General features: G+C 52.8%; 1 protein-coding gene across 1 annotated transcript; it reads right to left on the bottom strand.

The window, feature by feature from the left end:
• Positions 1-5,488: 5,488 nt before the first annotated feature.
• MSX1 (msh homeobox 1) lies at positions 5,489-8,458 on the bottom strand. The gene is made up of 2 exons (XM_027642897.1): positions 7,982-8,458; positions 5,489-6,505 (listed from the first exon to the last, which is right to left on the bottom strand). The coding sequence occupies exons 1-2, from the start codon at positions 8,436-8,438 to the stop codon at positions 6,075-6,077; spliced, it is 888 nt and encodes a 295-aa protein (XP_027498698.1). The 5' UTR covers positions 8,439-8,458; the 3' UTR covers positions 5,489-6,074.
• Between the last annotated feature and the right edge of the window lie 6,080 nt (positions 8,459-14,538).

Raw genomic sequence — 14,538 nt, forward strand, 5'->3', positions numbered from 1 at the left:
TTAGTGAGTACAGTGTGAGGAACAGATGCTCCCCAGGACTAATGCACACAAACTTGCCATAATGTGAGGGCAAGTCTTGGAGCCTCCAGTCCTTTGCTGATGTAAATGGGAACAGGCCCATTGGCTTACATCTAAATGCATTTACAGTGTAAGTCAATCACCCCTTGAGTTTTAAAGCATCCCATCCGTACTTCAGTATTTGTGTTAGCTGATATTTGCATAATAATGCTAAAGCACACAAAACATTGCATCAAAAGAAAGTTACTCCTTCCCTCCAGTTTGTCTTTTGGAAATAGTTCGCTTTTCCTCCATTCCTGAGAGCTTCCCTGCAGCACTTGCAGCTAACATATTTTTGTCATCTTTTGCTACCAGACCTCTTTCCCTCATGCTGTCACTTTCTTTCTCTCTGGTATGCAAAAGGAGCCTGAATCATAGCAAAATCTTTAAATATTGCCTCTCCAGAGTGCTCTTTCTCTTTCTACCCCTACAGCTGGTCAGAGGGTCTTGAATGTGTTTGTTGTAACATGGTACCTATTTTTCCAATATACATCAAGTGCATATCCCACTCTGCCTGTTGCTGTACACCCCATACAAAACACAACAAAAGCATTGCTCAGTTAAGCTGAAATGAATATTTAGTTTGGGCTGCATCTTTTCGTGCCTGGCTGCCTGGCCCTCAGTCCTGCCCAATGCTGCTCACCATGACCCCACTGCCCTGTTGTCTGCCAGCTTCAATGAGAGTGGATCATAGAATAAACCTCAGATTTTAAACATTGCTTCTACAAAACTCTCTCAAAAGGTTTGTCTCACAGCTCACTAGCAAGGGCTGTACAATTTAACTGGGTAGCTTTGATTGTTGTATGATCATATGCAAGAGTTTTGCTTCTCTTTCCCTGGCCTAAGCAAGAAGAAATACTACAGTACTAAGAGTATTGTTCACACCATCATGAGAATTGGTTGTTGGTCGAGGGGACTCCATACCACACCGGGCAGCAGCACACTGGCGAGCCGGTTGCAGGCACTCACCTCCTGGGAGGAGTTTGGCTCCATGTGCAGTGGGATCCTCAGCTGCGCCACTTCCCCAGATGAAAAGGACAGCTTTGCACGGGGGATTTATTGCACATTCCTGGTCGCACGAGGGAGACTGCATCCAGGTAGCTGCCTCTCTTGCTTTCCCTTTAATCACTGCAGGGTGGGAACCGGAGCCAGCCTGGAGGGATAAAAGATCTCTGAGATGAAGAAGTACAATGGAGTGGAGTTAATGTCAATCGGTTTACTGCTGTAAGCAAATCACTACCACATCTCTCTGTGCAGCATGTTACAATTTACAACTCGTAGTTAAATGAGTCAGAGCTGTTGCTTCTGGTTCTGCCTCCAGCTTCTCCTGCCACAGAGCTGGACAGACAATGGGTCCGTGTTGCAGAAGGGGCCTCGGGCCAGCCCCAAGGAGCTGTGTGTTGCAATGCCCATTATCGCAATGCCTCATTTTTTAGGCTTCCTGCTGTGGAACAGATTGCTCAGGCCAGAGACAGACACCACTGTGCTTCACATAAGGTGTGGAGTGAGTTAAAAGCAAAGGAAAGGAAATTTCAAGAATCCACATACTTCCTGAGTTAGAATATATATATATTGTAATATATAGTGGGGCCCAGCACTATGATAGGCAGGAAGAAGACTGCCACAGAGTTCCTTGTAGTTCAGTGCCTAAGTCACATCAGCCTGCTTTTATGGTGAACTAGAGAGGGACAGAACCACCTCATTGCATCTAGGAGCTCATCGGGTACAGTAAGTTATATGCCAAGTAGTGAGAGATGTACTCACCAGTCACCACTCTACTGAATTTAATTTGGATGGCCCCACGGTTCTGAGGCATGTCCTGGTCTCGAGGCTACTTATGCAGCTGCTCTTTCTTGCTCTCTCTTGCCACCTCTGTGTCTAATATAAAATCAAGTGTATCATTAGAAGAGATGAAGAGCAATTACCTCTGAAGCCCTAATAAGCTGGTGATTGGTATTTTCACTTTGCATACAGAATACCTGAATTCAGCTGTTTTCTTAAAATCAGACAGTACTGAGGAGTTAGTGCCGAGCATCCCGTTTCCTCGTGAAAGTGTCCAGGTGTTCAGTCAGTTTATTCAACAGACCTTTCACTTCTCAGATTTTTAGGAAGAAGGTCTGACTCAGGAGACTCACACAAGATGATGAGCCTGGACTTAAGCGTACTAGCACCACTGAGAAGCAGGCTCACCCCCTCCCCTTCTCTTGGCCTTTACAATGGGTAAGTTAGTCAGCTTCCCTGTTTTGCCTCTGATTTCTGAAGGTTGTGTTCTCGGCACAATCCTGAGCAGCAGGAGGCTGCTGCTGCTGCTGTGCCTAACTCACTTGCTGAATTTAGACTGCCCTAACTTTGGAAACCATGCTTTTAAGCTCCCAATTCACTTGAGCACTACGGAAAACATTCGATAAAGCATTCAACCGGGCACCGACTCGTGTTTCGAGTGAAAGAGTGAATTCAGAAAGAAACCCCGAAAACACCAGAAATTCAGAGCAGGCGACAAATCCACGATTTAACCAGATTTGCGCAGCGGGTTTTCCCGGTAGCCACCTTCTCTGTAGCTAAAACTGAAGGAGTCTTTCCTTGCTCTTTAGCCGCTCAGCCCGCGCTGCGTGCCCCTCTGCCCCTCTGTCACGGCCGCAGCTGGGCGCGATTCCGCGGCGTTCCCAGTCAGGGCTCCCGAGCCCGCACGGAGCCTGTGCCAAGCAGATGCGCCCGGGGGCTGCCCCGGTATACGGGTAACGGAGCTGTTAGAGTAGAAGAACGGCTTCTCTTTTATTTTGTGTGCGTTTCTGCGCGTTTTCTCCCTCTCCGTGCTCTGGCTACTGTGAGCTTTATTTCCTACGCTCCGTGGGAAGTGTCGCACCAAGGCGCTATCGCTTTCCCACGACAGAATCTGCCTCGGCTGTGAGTCCGCTGAGGGACGTGGATGTGCTCGGGGCCCCTCTGCTTTCTCTCGTCTGTCTGCCGAAGCTCTCTAGGAGTGCATGTGGAGATATGCATGGAGGGGAGGGGGGTACCGGCATGGCTGGGGAGGGGTGGCGGGGGAGAGGGGAGTTATTAGGAAACTTTGCTTTGGCTACTCTCTATCCTTGGGGCTGCGTGGCGCCAGCACCCTCAAGTTGAAAGGAAAACAGCCATTCTCACTTCCAACTGCCCACTGAGATCCTTAAGGCGACAAAGACACAAAAGTGAGTTTTATTTGCTGGTAAGCCAGAGGCAAGAAAAAAGAAAAGCCAATTCCCCCTTAAAAAGAGCCGACAAATCCTTTTTGCTCTTTTGTGTGAGCTTTTCCTATTCACATGGAGCGTTCATCCGTGTGATTCCCAACTTATTGTCATTACTTAGTTATTAATTGTTCTCATCTGGGTTTAATTGAGCAACCAAGGACTTTAGCCCAAGGGTCAGGGGGAAAACTTAAAGCAAAGACTTGTTCAATAGGAATCCTGCGCTTCGAATATCCATCCCGAGTTGACATAATGTAAAAAAAAAAAAAAAAAAAAAAAAAAAAAAAAAGAGAGAGAGAGAGAGACAAAGCAGAGAGATGAAAGGGTCCCGCTTTACCCGGAGCCCCGCGTCGCAGCGCCCAAAGGTGCCGGCGCCGGGAACCGGGGCTTGAAGGGAGCCAGCTCAAGGCAGTTCTCGCTGTTTAAAATCTCTCTCTCGGCTTTTTAAGGGCATCTTTACAGGATAAACCTGGCCTCCTGCGCGATTAGATCTTCTCCCCAAACCCTCGGTCTAATCGCGCAGAAGCTAAGTTTATCTCCAGCCTTTTTCTGCCAGAGACACAACGTGGGAAAAAGCCGGCACAGCGCTCTCCCGCTCCGGCGCGGCGTTGGGAGCTGGGGTCAGGATCACAGACACTGTCATTTACACAGAGAAAAGAAATGATCGGAAAAGAAAGCCAAAGGGTTGGGAAAAATGTTCAAGGGAAAAAAAAAAAAAAACAAACCCAACCACAAAACCCCCAAACTCACCCCAGCCCAGAAAGGACTGGGCGGCCAGAGCGGAGCGAGAGATAAGAAGAGGGGGACTAGAGCAGCGAGCTCTGGAGAAAGTGACTGGGTTCAGGTATGTTGTTTCATTGAGTTATTGAAAGCATCATTGATATTTAGGAGATGATAAAAGTCCCGCCTCGCCCCCAGCTACAGTCTCGCTGGAGCCACAGTGCCTGCACAAGATTGCCGAACCCTCATTACAGCAATTATTTTCCTTCTAACTTTGCTTCAACCTTAACGTTTTAAATTGCTGGAAATGAAAGCAGCAGGGGAAAAAAAAAGAAAAAGACAGAAAGAAAAATATAGAGTCCCAATTTCTCAGTGCCTATTCCTTGAGCACAAAAATAAAGAGCGAAATTAAAAAAAAAAATAAAAAAAATAAGGGGGAAACCAGCGCTCTCCCTTACCCGAGGGATCCGCCAAACCAAACCGGGTGGAGCGGTGCACTGAGGGGGCTCAGGGCGCAGCCGGCGGGGGACGCGGCGCAGCGGCGGCGCCGGTACCGGCGGGGTCAGCGGGCGCGGAGCGGCGCGGCCGGGAATGTGAGGCCCGCCGACCTCCTCCGCGGGGTCCTCGGCCGTCGCCAGTGGTTTCCACGGGGCCGTGGCGACTGGGACGGGGTTCCGGCGGAGCCGGCCACTGTGGCCTGCGGGGCGCTCGGAGCTACAAGGATGGGCTGGAGAGACGGCGCCGAGCGGTCCCGACCGTCAGTCCCGCGGGCCCCACCGGCTGCCTGACCTGCACTCGTGCCTAAACACCACCTTCCCCCACATCCCACCCCCACAACCCGCACCCATCCCCATCGGCTCCGGCGCTGCCGCTACCCCGCTTATTAAAGTGCTTTATCCCCTTCTCCAGCACCACCCCAACCGCGACAGACCTATTTCCCCATCGCCCCAAATCCTGGTGTTCCCTTTCCCCGAGCAATACCGGCTGCCAAAAGAAGCTCTGAGGGAAGCCCTTGGTCTCTCCCTAGGCTTGGCACCGAGGTGTGGGACATTTCACACCACTCTCAAGGTCTCCGAAACTGCCGAGAGCTGCAGCCGGGAGCTTCCCAGACAGAGGCAGGTGGAAGGGAGAGGAACATTTTTTCTCCTTCCTAAGGCCAAGGAAGCCAAGCCGGGGCTATGCTGGGGAGTAGTAGCAGTCACCTGCACCCTCAGGGCAGGGATATGGTGGGAGCTGATGCTGGAGAGGTGCAGTAGGGGAAAAAGGAAGAAATCTCAGACAGCTGTGAGGACAGGGAAGCTCCAGGATACATCGGTTGAGCTTTCAACTTGCTGCATCTCACCATCACTCCAGCTGAAGTGTCCTGGAGAAGAGGGGAAACTGGCTAGTAGAGCCAGTCCCTCTCTCTTGTCCCCCTGACACGCAAATTTGATCTCTTCTGTCACCCCCGGCAGGGCAAGGAGCGAGCAAACAAACTGCATCAAACAGTAGCTTAAAATTAATTTATTTAACAAATATAGCTATAATATAAACGATAATAAAATTTCAAATATACAGTATATTACATAGTACACAGAGCCCCTTCCAAAGGAGCTGGCGGAGGAACAAAGACAGGTAACAGACAGCGCTGTTACACAAGGACAGGAGAGGCTGCTCTACACTTCTGCCTCTTGACCTTGCCTTGCAGAAAGTAAGAGAAACGTCCTGTCTTTCAGTCCCCTTTTTCTGTTTCTCTTCCACAGTTCCTTACCCCATGCAGGGGACTCTCTCCAAGCTGCCAGCTGGACCCGGGGACACAGGGCAGGGTTGGCCCATCAACACCCTGTGTCAGAAAGGAGCTGGGGTGATGCTTCAGGCTTCTGCCAGCTCCCCAGGACTGCTGAGGAGAGCAGAACAGTGTTGGGCCAGGGGCCCAGCGTCAGAGAGGAAAGCAGAGAGGTCAAGCAGAGCTGGACTGGAGGAGTCTCTGCCACGGGGTCCATGGGGAAGTCCACAGAGAAGACCAGGGAGGGAGTGCATGTGTCATCAGCGGGAGCAGACAGCCGGCAGGCTGGACTCAGCAAGGCTCAGGCTCTATGTGAGGTGATACATGCTGTATCCCACGTGTGCTGTGTACAGTCCCACAGGAGCCACAGGCAGCCCTGCCCGCTGGAAAGGGCTGGAGGTGCCGTACAGAGAGGCACCGGCCACAGCCGGGCCGCCCAGCGGGAAGGAGATGCCAAAAGCAGCGGGCGGGAGCATGGGCTTGGCTGCCATCTTCAGCTTTTCCAGTTCGGCCTCCTGGAGCCTCTTGGCCTTGGCGCGGCGGTTCTGGAACCAGATCTTCACCTGAGTCTCGGTGAGGCTGAGCGAGCTGGAGAACTCGGCACGCTCGGCGATGGACAGGTACTGCTTCTGCCGAAACTTCCTCTCCAGGGCCAGCAGCTGTGCCGTGGTGAAGGGCGTCCGGGGCTTCCTGTTTGTCTTGTGCTTGCGCAGGGTGCAGGCTGGAGGGCTCAGCCGCCCTGTGCCGGGAGCAGCCGGGGGAGAGGGGAAGGAGAGAGACACCTCAGTTAGCAGTGCCCAAAACCCCACGGCCCGCAGAGCCCCCACCCTACTGCAGCTGGGGTGAAGAGAGGAAGGCAAAAAGGTGCCACTCGAAGGAAAGTGCCCCAAATCCTCCAGGGGAGGATGCCTGGGGCACACTTCAAATTGCCATCTCCCGTTCCAGTAAAGAGAGTGGGTGTCCGTAACAGGAAAGCCTCCAACAAATCCATAGAAAAAAACTCGGCAAAGGGCAGGAGTCAGGCACCCACACACCCCCTCCACCTCCTGCCTTCACGGATCCCGGCTCATGAACAGGAGTCATAAACTGAAGGAATGACCCTCAAAAAAAAAAAAAAGTCCTGTCCTTTTTATCGGATTAAAGGAAAAAAATAAATAAACAAAACAGGCTGGCTTCTCAGTCTCACACCCTCTTCATTAGGCCCCTGGGAACCGGATTAAGCACGTAATTAATTACGAGGTTTGCATTGACACTCAGGCTCTATCTACCGCTCTTCACCGGTCCGCTCCTCTCCTCTTATTTAACATTTCTAAGGATCCTCAACATCCATCTGTCTCCGGTTTACTTAGCAATAACAACTTTTACTTTGCAATTTAAATAAATTGAACCGCTGCTAAACTCTACACAACTCCTGTCAGAAAACCTGCCCTCCTCCAAGGAACAGAGAAAACAGCTCTGTTTGCAGCTTTGCTAAGGGCACCCTAAACGCTCAGGAGAGTCTCAGCCCAAGCTCGCTCCTTTCCACGAGATCCGGAGTGGGGACGGAGCGCGACCAGGCCGAGGGCAGGCAGCCCGGGATCTCCGGACCCGGGCTCAGCGCAGCCGCTGGAGATGATTAACAGGCGTTTCTCGTCCCACCTCTCCCGCTGCTACTTCTATTAATTTAAATAACTCTGTATTAAAGCAGGAAAACATTAGCAATTGCGGCTCTTCAAACTTCGGAGATGGAACACTTGAGACAGCAGTCGGTGGGGCTGAGGACCGCAAGGCTCCCGCCCCCAGGAGATCGGTCTGTGCGGGTCCTTACAGAATTATTTGAGCCATTTTCTGAGAAAACACTGCTGAGATTGGGTCAAGATTTGCGTGGTCAGTTCGAGATCCAGGTCAAACTAACAGGCCGGCCGGGCTGACCTTACTTTTCTGTTAACATTTGTCACAAGACCTCGCCCTGGCACGGCCGCTCTTCCTATGCCTTCCCAGCCATCCTCCGGCTTCGCACACACTCGAACCCGTTCAGTAATTTGAACGGGCCGAAGTGGCCTAGCAGACAGTGCGAACGTCAGGGAAAAGTGTGCCAGGAGGGGCCAGGCAGGGTAAAACCAACAGGAAAACCCCGGCCGCCCGCGCAGCTTTGCCCTCGGTCTGCCCGGCCCTGCGGGAGGGTCGCAGCCGCCCCGGACGGCTCCCAGCCCGCCCGCTCCCGAACCCTACTTACTTGGGGGAGGCGGCGAGAACCGTGGGTTTTGCATCCAAGGGCTCCGCTCTTGCTTCTCGGGGCTTTCCGCCTTGACGAGTGCGTCTTCGGGCAGCTTGACCAGCCCCCCGACGGAGAAGTGTCCGCCCAGGGGCAGCGGAGAGCCCGGTGCCTCCGCCGTCAGGGCGCCCAGCCGAGGGCTCAGGTTGGCGCGGGCGGCCGCCCCAGCGCCCGGCGGGGGCCCGGCGCCCTCGGGGCCGTCCCTGCCTCCCGGCTTCCTGTGGTCGGCCATGAGCGCCTCCACGCTGAACGGCAGCAGGGATGGGGAGACCTTGGGCTTGTCGCTCTCCTCCTCCCCGCCCATCGCCGCCGCGACGGGGAGGGCGCCGCCGCCGCCGGGACTGCTGAAGGCGGACGCGGGCAATTCGTCGTTGCGGACCCCGGTGGGCGCGGCGGTCATATCCACAGCCGGGGCCATGCAGAGGCGGCCCGTAGTCGCCACCGGAGCGCCGGGCGGGAGCGATGGGCGCCGCCGCGCATGGGGCCGGGGGCGCGGAGGGCGCGGGCAGCCGTCGGACACACTCCGGCCCCGCGGCGGCGGCGCCGCCTGATAAAGAGGCGCGGGGGCGGCACCGCCCAACCAGCGCGCGGGGGGCGGGGCGGCGCCACCCCATTGGCGGCGGGGCGGGGGGGGGCGGGGCCGGGATCGCCGGCGGCGCGTCCCGCCCGCCCCGCGTCCCCCCCCGGCCCCGCATCCCCCCGTCCAGCTCTCGCCATCCCGGCTCTGCTCCCCAAAAACCCGTTCCGCACCCCCCAGTCCCGCCCCGATCCGCTCGCCCCAGCCTCGTTCTGCACACCCCCCCACCCCGTCCCGCCCCGCTGCCTTCAGCGCCGCTCCGCGCCCCAGCTCTCATCTCAGGCGGGAGCAAGAAAGGCCGGGGCTGCCTTCCCCGGGAAGTCCCCTTCTCCGCCGCGGGGACGAGAAGGCTCAAAACTCGGGGAAAAAACGTATTAACGTCGGAAAAAAATAAGCCGGCCTTTCTGCCTGTAAGAGAGAGGGAGCGGGCCCAAGCCCACTCTTCTCCAAAGCCAGCAAATACCGGGCTGTCCCGAGTGTGACCTCTCAAAGGGAAGGAGCCGCTTCCCGCCCCACAGCCTGGCTGCGCCTCGAAACAGTGGTTTTAGGGGGTTTGGTTGGTTTGGTGGTTTTGTTTTTAAATGAACGCCGGCCCTGCGGTGTGTTCCATGTGACTGCGGATATCTGCGTTTACATACGTACCCGCATACGCAACACATAAATTGTGCCACTTTTCATGGCATAGATGTGTGCGTGTCTGCAGATAACGAAATGCTCATTCACGTAAAAAGAAACATATAAGCCCCTGAGCCCTTAAAGTCCCGGCTATTTTGTTTTGTAAATTCGTTTTACGATCTCTTATCCCCGCGCCCAGGACGGATGTGCAGTAAAACGGAGCCGCTCTCTAATAACGGGATTGGCCGCTCGCTGAGAAAAGTTTATTGATAGCTGCAGGGCTCTAATCTCCTCGGAACACAAGAGCCTCTTGCAGTCATTTAAGGGCAATTATCTAAACGGGGAGGGACAGAGAATTCCCTTCCCTTTTAACCGAACCCAATAAAGATGGTAGATTAGGAGCATATAGATTATGAAATGAATTGATATAATAGACATTTTGTTAACTGATAAGCAACAGGACCTGATTGAAATGAATTGTCCTGCGAGCAGCTACGCACACTTATCTTACACACGCGTGATCATGTGCCCTTGCGGTGCGCTCACAGTGTCCTGCACGTACATCATACCTACCTCCCGCATGTGCTGTGCTCATGTATGGATCATAGTCTAGTGAAGATTTGTAGGCGACTTGCAGGCTACCCCCCCGCATTCCTACATATGAGAGTGAACGCACTTTGTGCAGACCTGTTCGCCGACACATGGCTCACACTGGCACATCCAATCGCCCTCCCGATCCGTGCCGCCCTGCTGAGCGCTCCTGCGAGGCGGGGAGCAGCGGTGCCGCCGCCCATCCCATCCCAGGCCGGCCCCGCGCCCTGCCGGTGCCGGTGCCGGTACCGCTGCCCGCAGCCTCCCCCGCTCCCCGTCGGGCCGGGGGGCCGGGGCGGGCCGCGTCGGGGCGGGGGGATGGGGGTGCTCGGAGAAGCGGCTGCATTGCTAATTGCGAGAATAAACAATCTGTCACGATTAGTCAGTGCCTCTAATAGGCAGACAAGTGATGTTGTTTTTAGGCGCCAGCAGCGGTCTGATCAAAGGCTTCAGCTGGAGGGGGACTATTGAGGACGTTAACCCGCATCAAGGGAGCAAGGCGCCTTAGCCCTGGGACATCAGCACATTCAGCCTGACAAAATTAGTTTGCTCTACCAATCACACGACATTTTCCCAAAGCCGGGTGCTCGACACGAAGATGCACCCCCATCCCACCCCCGACTAAGAAAACATGCACATATATCCATGCATCGTGTTTCACGGTGTCACGGTGTTCCCTCCACCCGATCCTACAGGTAGGATCTTGTTTGGGGTTTTTATTATTTTTTTTCCCCTGATTCCAAACTTAACTGTGCAAAAGACTAAGTGATGTGTTTATTAGACCTCGAGGCAACCCATGGGCTGATTTCGATCTCGTTGTTCGATAGAAATAAGAATATTAAAAATAGAGCTGCTGACTTGTTTGGAGTCTTTTTTTCCCTCACTTTTCTTTTGTAGAATGGTTGTAACCTTGGGATGTTGCTGAGGTTTGAAGAGATGCGTGTGCGTCCCATAGCGAGAGTGCGATCCCGCTCTCATTGAGAGTTGACAGAATGAGATAATTAGCTCTCTATTTATCTCCCAGCAATGAGCGCTTTGTGTTTACACTTCTGTCATACTCGGTGGTATTTCAATCACTGTATCATAGCAAGGACTTGATTCTAACTCACGTGCTGCTGGCAAGCTCCTGGGCTGAAAACGGGAAGACATAAAGTTCCTTTCGGTTCTTGCTTCTTTCTTTCTTTCTTTCACGTCTTTCTTAATGAAATCTACAAGTTCTAAGTTAGGAATGGAGAAAACAAATTTGCGCAACGAAATTTCTCCCAAGGCTGATTTCTGTGTTTAGCGGGAAATTTTTAGTATCCAAACTCTTCCTACCTTGTTCGCTGCGCTCTGGGTGACCAAAACACGGCTAAGTTTTAGGAACTTTTTTAGTACCTGTTCCGCGGTGTTGATACTCTGGCTTGCTTTTAGATGCCTCTCTCTTATTTTCCTCCCTGGGTTGTAAGAAAAATCGAAGTGAAAGGGCACGGGGGAATAGGTGACTTTATGGGTGTTTGTTCCAGTCCAGTGTTTTTATTGGGAGCAGTGGCGTTTCCCTGAAGGCACTTGTGCTAGATAACAACATTGGGCAATTAGCATCCTAAACAGTCCCGTTTCAATATAATGAATGTGCTAGGCAAAGCCATTACCCATAGCATTTTATTTCGGTGGGAATACAACAAGGGTTGACGGAGCGCATGGGGGATGGGGAGAAAGGACAGGAGGCAGCACTGAACCAATTCAGGGCATTGTCTGCCTTTTGTAAACGTTATCTTTGACTTAAAGACAGAACTCAGAATGGAGAGGGGTGTTGTTGTTTCCCTTGTTCCTATTTTATTTCTCCCGAGACAGGAGCTCTTAGGAGACCAGACAGTTTCGCAGGACACGAGCTGGCTTTGGGGACAGGCGGCTCCGGGGCAGCTCTGCCGCTCTGGGCACTGCCTGCGCGTTCCCTGCGCGCTCCCTGCGTGTTGTGTGAGCAGCCTTCAGCAGCCTTGCTTCATCTGTGAGAGCCTCAGCCCTGGGGGCAAAAAGCCAGACCTATCGCAAGTGCTAAAAATGTCCCGCGGGCTTTACAAGCTCTCAAAGCCCTTCAAGTGCTCAAAGCCCTCCCTGCTCCCGCCGCTGTTCCTTCTCCTCTGAGTGTCGGAAAAATGCTGAAAGACCTCAGTTCTTTTCTTCTTTTTTTTTGTCTTTTTTTTTTAAATCTTTCTCTTTTCCCCTTTCCCTTCTGCCCTGATTAAACATAACCCAAACTACTTTTAAGGCTTCAGGCACCTGGACTGGTCCTCGAGAGGTCACTAGGAACGGTTTGGACGGCCAAACTCCAGCCGCCGAGGCGTCCCCTTCTCTTTGAGGGTCGGAGGAGCCGGGCTGAAAGGAAGGCACTATTTCAAGTGGCCTAAATTAATTTGATCGCGACATTATGATGCACTTGGAAAAGATGAAAGAAAAGGCTGGCCGTCTCCTCCAAGATCTCTATAATTATAGATAATATATCCTATTTCAAAGCAATTAGCTCAATCAGGCGTAACGAGGCACTTTGCTGCCAGGGAGTAACAATGCCTTACGGTTATTTAAGCTTCAAGATGTCAAGCAGACTTCGAGACTCCCTCTGCCCAAAAGGGAACTTGGCTGCCTTGGTGAAAGCCCCATGGCTAAGGCGGTGGTTTCCCTTTAGTGACAACACGCCTATCTAATTTAATATATTTTTTAAAGCTCTTGCAAAGGTGCCGGCTCTGCTGGAGAAGAGCACCGCTCCTCCAGGCGCATTTGGAGCCGGTTCCTGTGTGGCATCACCTCTGCCCCTGCCCGTTAGCACCGACTTGCCTCGCCTCGCCTGCTCGCTCCGGGATACTTGTGCTTTCCGAGCCTTTTTCCCGCTCGGTGCCTTTCTTTCGATCTCTTCTTGGGGTGATTCCGGCTGCCTTTCACGGAGTTCAGGAGCAGTTGTTGATGGGGCGCACTGGCTGATGCGCGGCTCGCAGCCACGGTGCAGACCTCCCTGCTGAGCCAGCGCCTCCTCCCAGCCCCCAGAGCTTTACCCTGCCGTCGTCTCAGCTTTTACCTGAAGGGCTTCTCAGGGTTCCGAGAGCACCGAGAGCATCCGCCCGCTGGTTGCGTTGCCAGCGAGCCCGCGGTCCTGTGCGTGTGCCTGCCGGTGTGTGGAGGGGCTCTGCAGTCACAGAGCAGGGCCCCGGGTGCCGGAACCCCCTCACCCCGACCCAAACCCTCAGAAGACGAGTACGCTGAGCGAGCTGTGCCTCCCGTGCCCAGGGACGGGGGGCGTGGGGGCGAGTTTGAGACAAAACGCCGAAAAGCGAGTTTTCCCCCTTTCCCGGTGCCTCTGCAATCCGCCGTCCAGGGCTGCTCCCAAGCTCCCCGTCGTGTCCCGGTCGGCGGGGCTGCCCCGGGCCGGGCGCTCCGCTGAGTTACCGCCTGCGGGGGCCGCACTGGCCGGGGCTCTCCATCCTCTGTGCTGGGGCAGAGCCATCTCCGGAGCGGCACAGCCCGGCCCAGATCGGCCCGGCCCGGCCTGGCCCGGCCCCGAGAGCCCACGAAAGCAGAGCCGTGCTCGTATGAAACGCCGTCGAAGGGAAAAGAATAACCATACAATTAACCATGTCAGAGTTTCTTCCAGAGATTTTTATTGCTGGGGGTAGCCAAACTGGGGGAAAATTAAAGGGAAAATAAAGAAATAAATAAACTAAAACAAAACCATGAAGCAGTTCAAGGGAAAGAGGAGGCTGGGGACGTGAATGCGAACTAAACAAAGTTTAACCACCCCTCCTTCTTCTCCCCGTGCGCAAAATGGAAACCTTATTATATGATTCACTGTGAATCACTAGATTGAATGCCATCATTATGAGTGAATGATAGTCGGGGCTCTGCTGGCCTTTTCTTTCCTAGAGGCAAAAGTATAAAATATGAAGGATGTAAATGATCTTCTCTCTGCTCTCTCATAAAGGACGTTCATTCAAAACCACACTGCCTCACTCCCAATTACTTTGGTCCCCTCAAATTCCACAACGATCAAGGTAGATTATGACAAGTCCCAGTTTATTTGTCTTCACGTGCTTGTTTATTGGCAAAATATCACGAAATGTAATTTGTCCCAAATTCTTCAACATGAGAAAATACTTTGTGGTTGAAGGAATCCATGTCAGTAACGCCAAGGCGATCTCCAGTGCTCAGGGCAAGTTCATTATCATGCTATTTTACAGGGTTTCCATGTTTACTCCTCATTTCTCAGGAGTCTTTTACATATTATTGCATAAGAAAAAGATTTCGACAGTTCTAGTTATGAGATTTCCTAGATTTTTTTACAGGTGGAGCCAGTTTACAAAAGCCGTATTGTTTGATTGCAGTCTGGGTTTCCATTTGGGGTAATTATTGTATTCCCAGTCTTCTTCTAATTATTTGCTCAGAAGGACAGGGTTTTTTCCCTCGCCTTTTGAAGAAGACGAAATACTCCAAACTTGCAAGACTGTTGGAATAATCCCCCCCACTTCTTTGCCTATTGTTTAAAAGTTATTTCTTACATCTCTCAAAATTGCTGGAAAATATGTGATGCAAAAGACGGTAAGAAAACATACAGCGCAGTAGAAACGCATGTCACCACATTTTGAGAAAACTCCACAATCCCGATCTAAGCCTCTACCCACTAGAGAGGGCTATGCGAATGAAGGGGGGGAACCAAACACAAAGCAAAACCAAACCTCTTTTCAGAAGGAAATACGTTTCACCTTGATAA

The sequence above is a fragment of the Corapipo altera genome, unplaced genomic scaffold (genome assembly GCF_003945725.1).
Source record: "Corapipo altera isolate COAL_440 unplaced genomic scaffold, ASM394572v1 22, whole genome shotgun sequence".
NCBI classification, from domain to species: Eukaryota; Metazoa; Chordata; class Aves; order Passeriformes; family Pipridae; genus Corapipo; species Corapipo altera.

Excerpts from the sequence above, each read along its gene's own strand:
- MSX1 (XM_027642897.1), bottom strand. The coding sequence starts at position 8,438 with ATGGCCCCGGCTGTGGATATGACCGCCGCGCCCACCGGGGTCCGCAAC. Across the intron at positions 6,506-7,981 it reads GTTCTCGCCGCCTCCCCCAA|GGCGGCTGAGCCCTCCAGCC; the intron begins GTAAGTAGGGTT and ends CTCCCGGCACAG.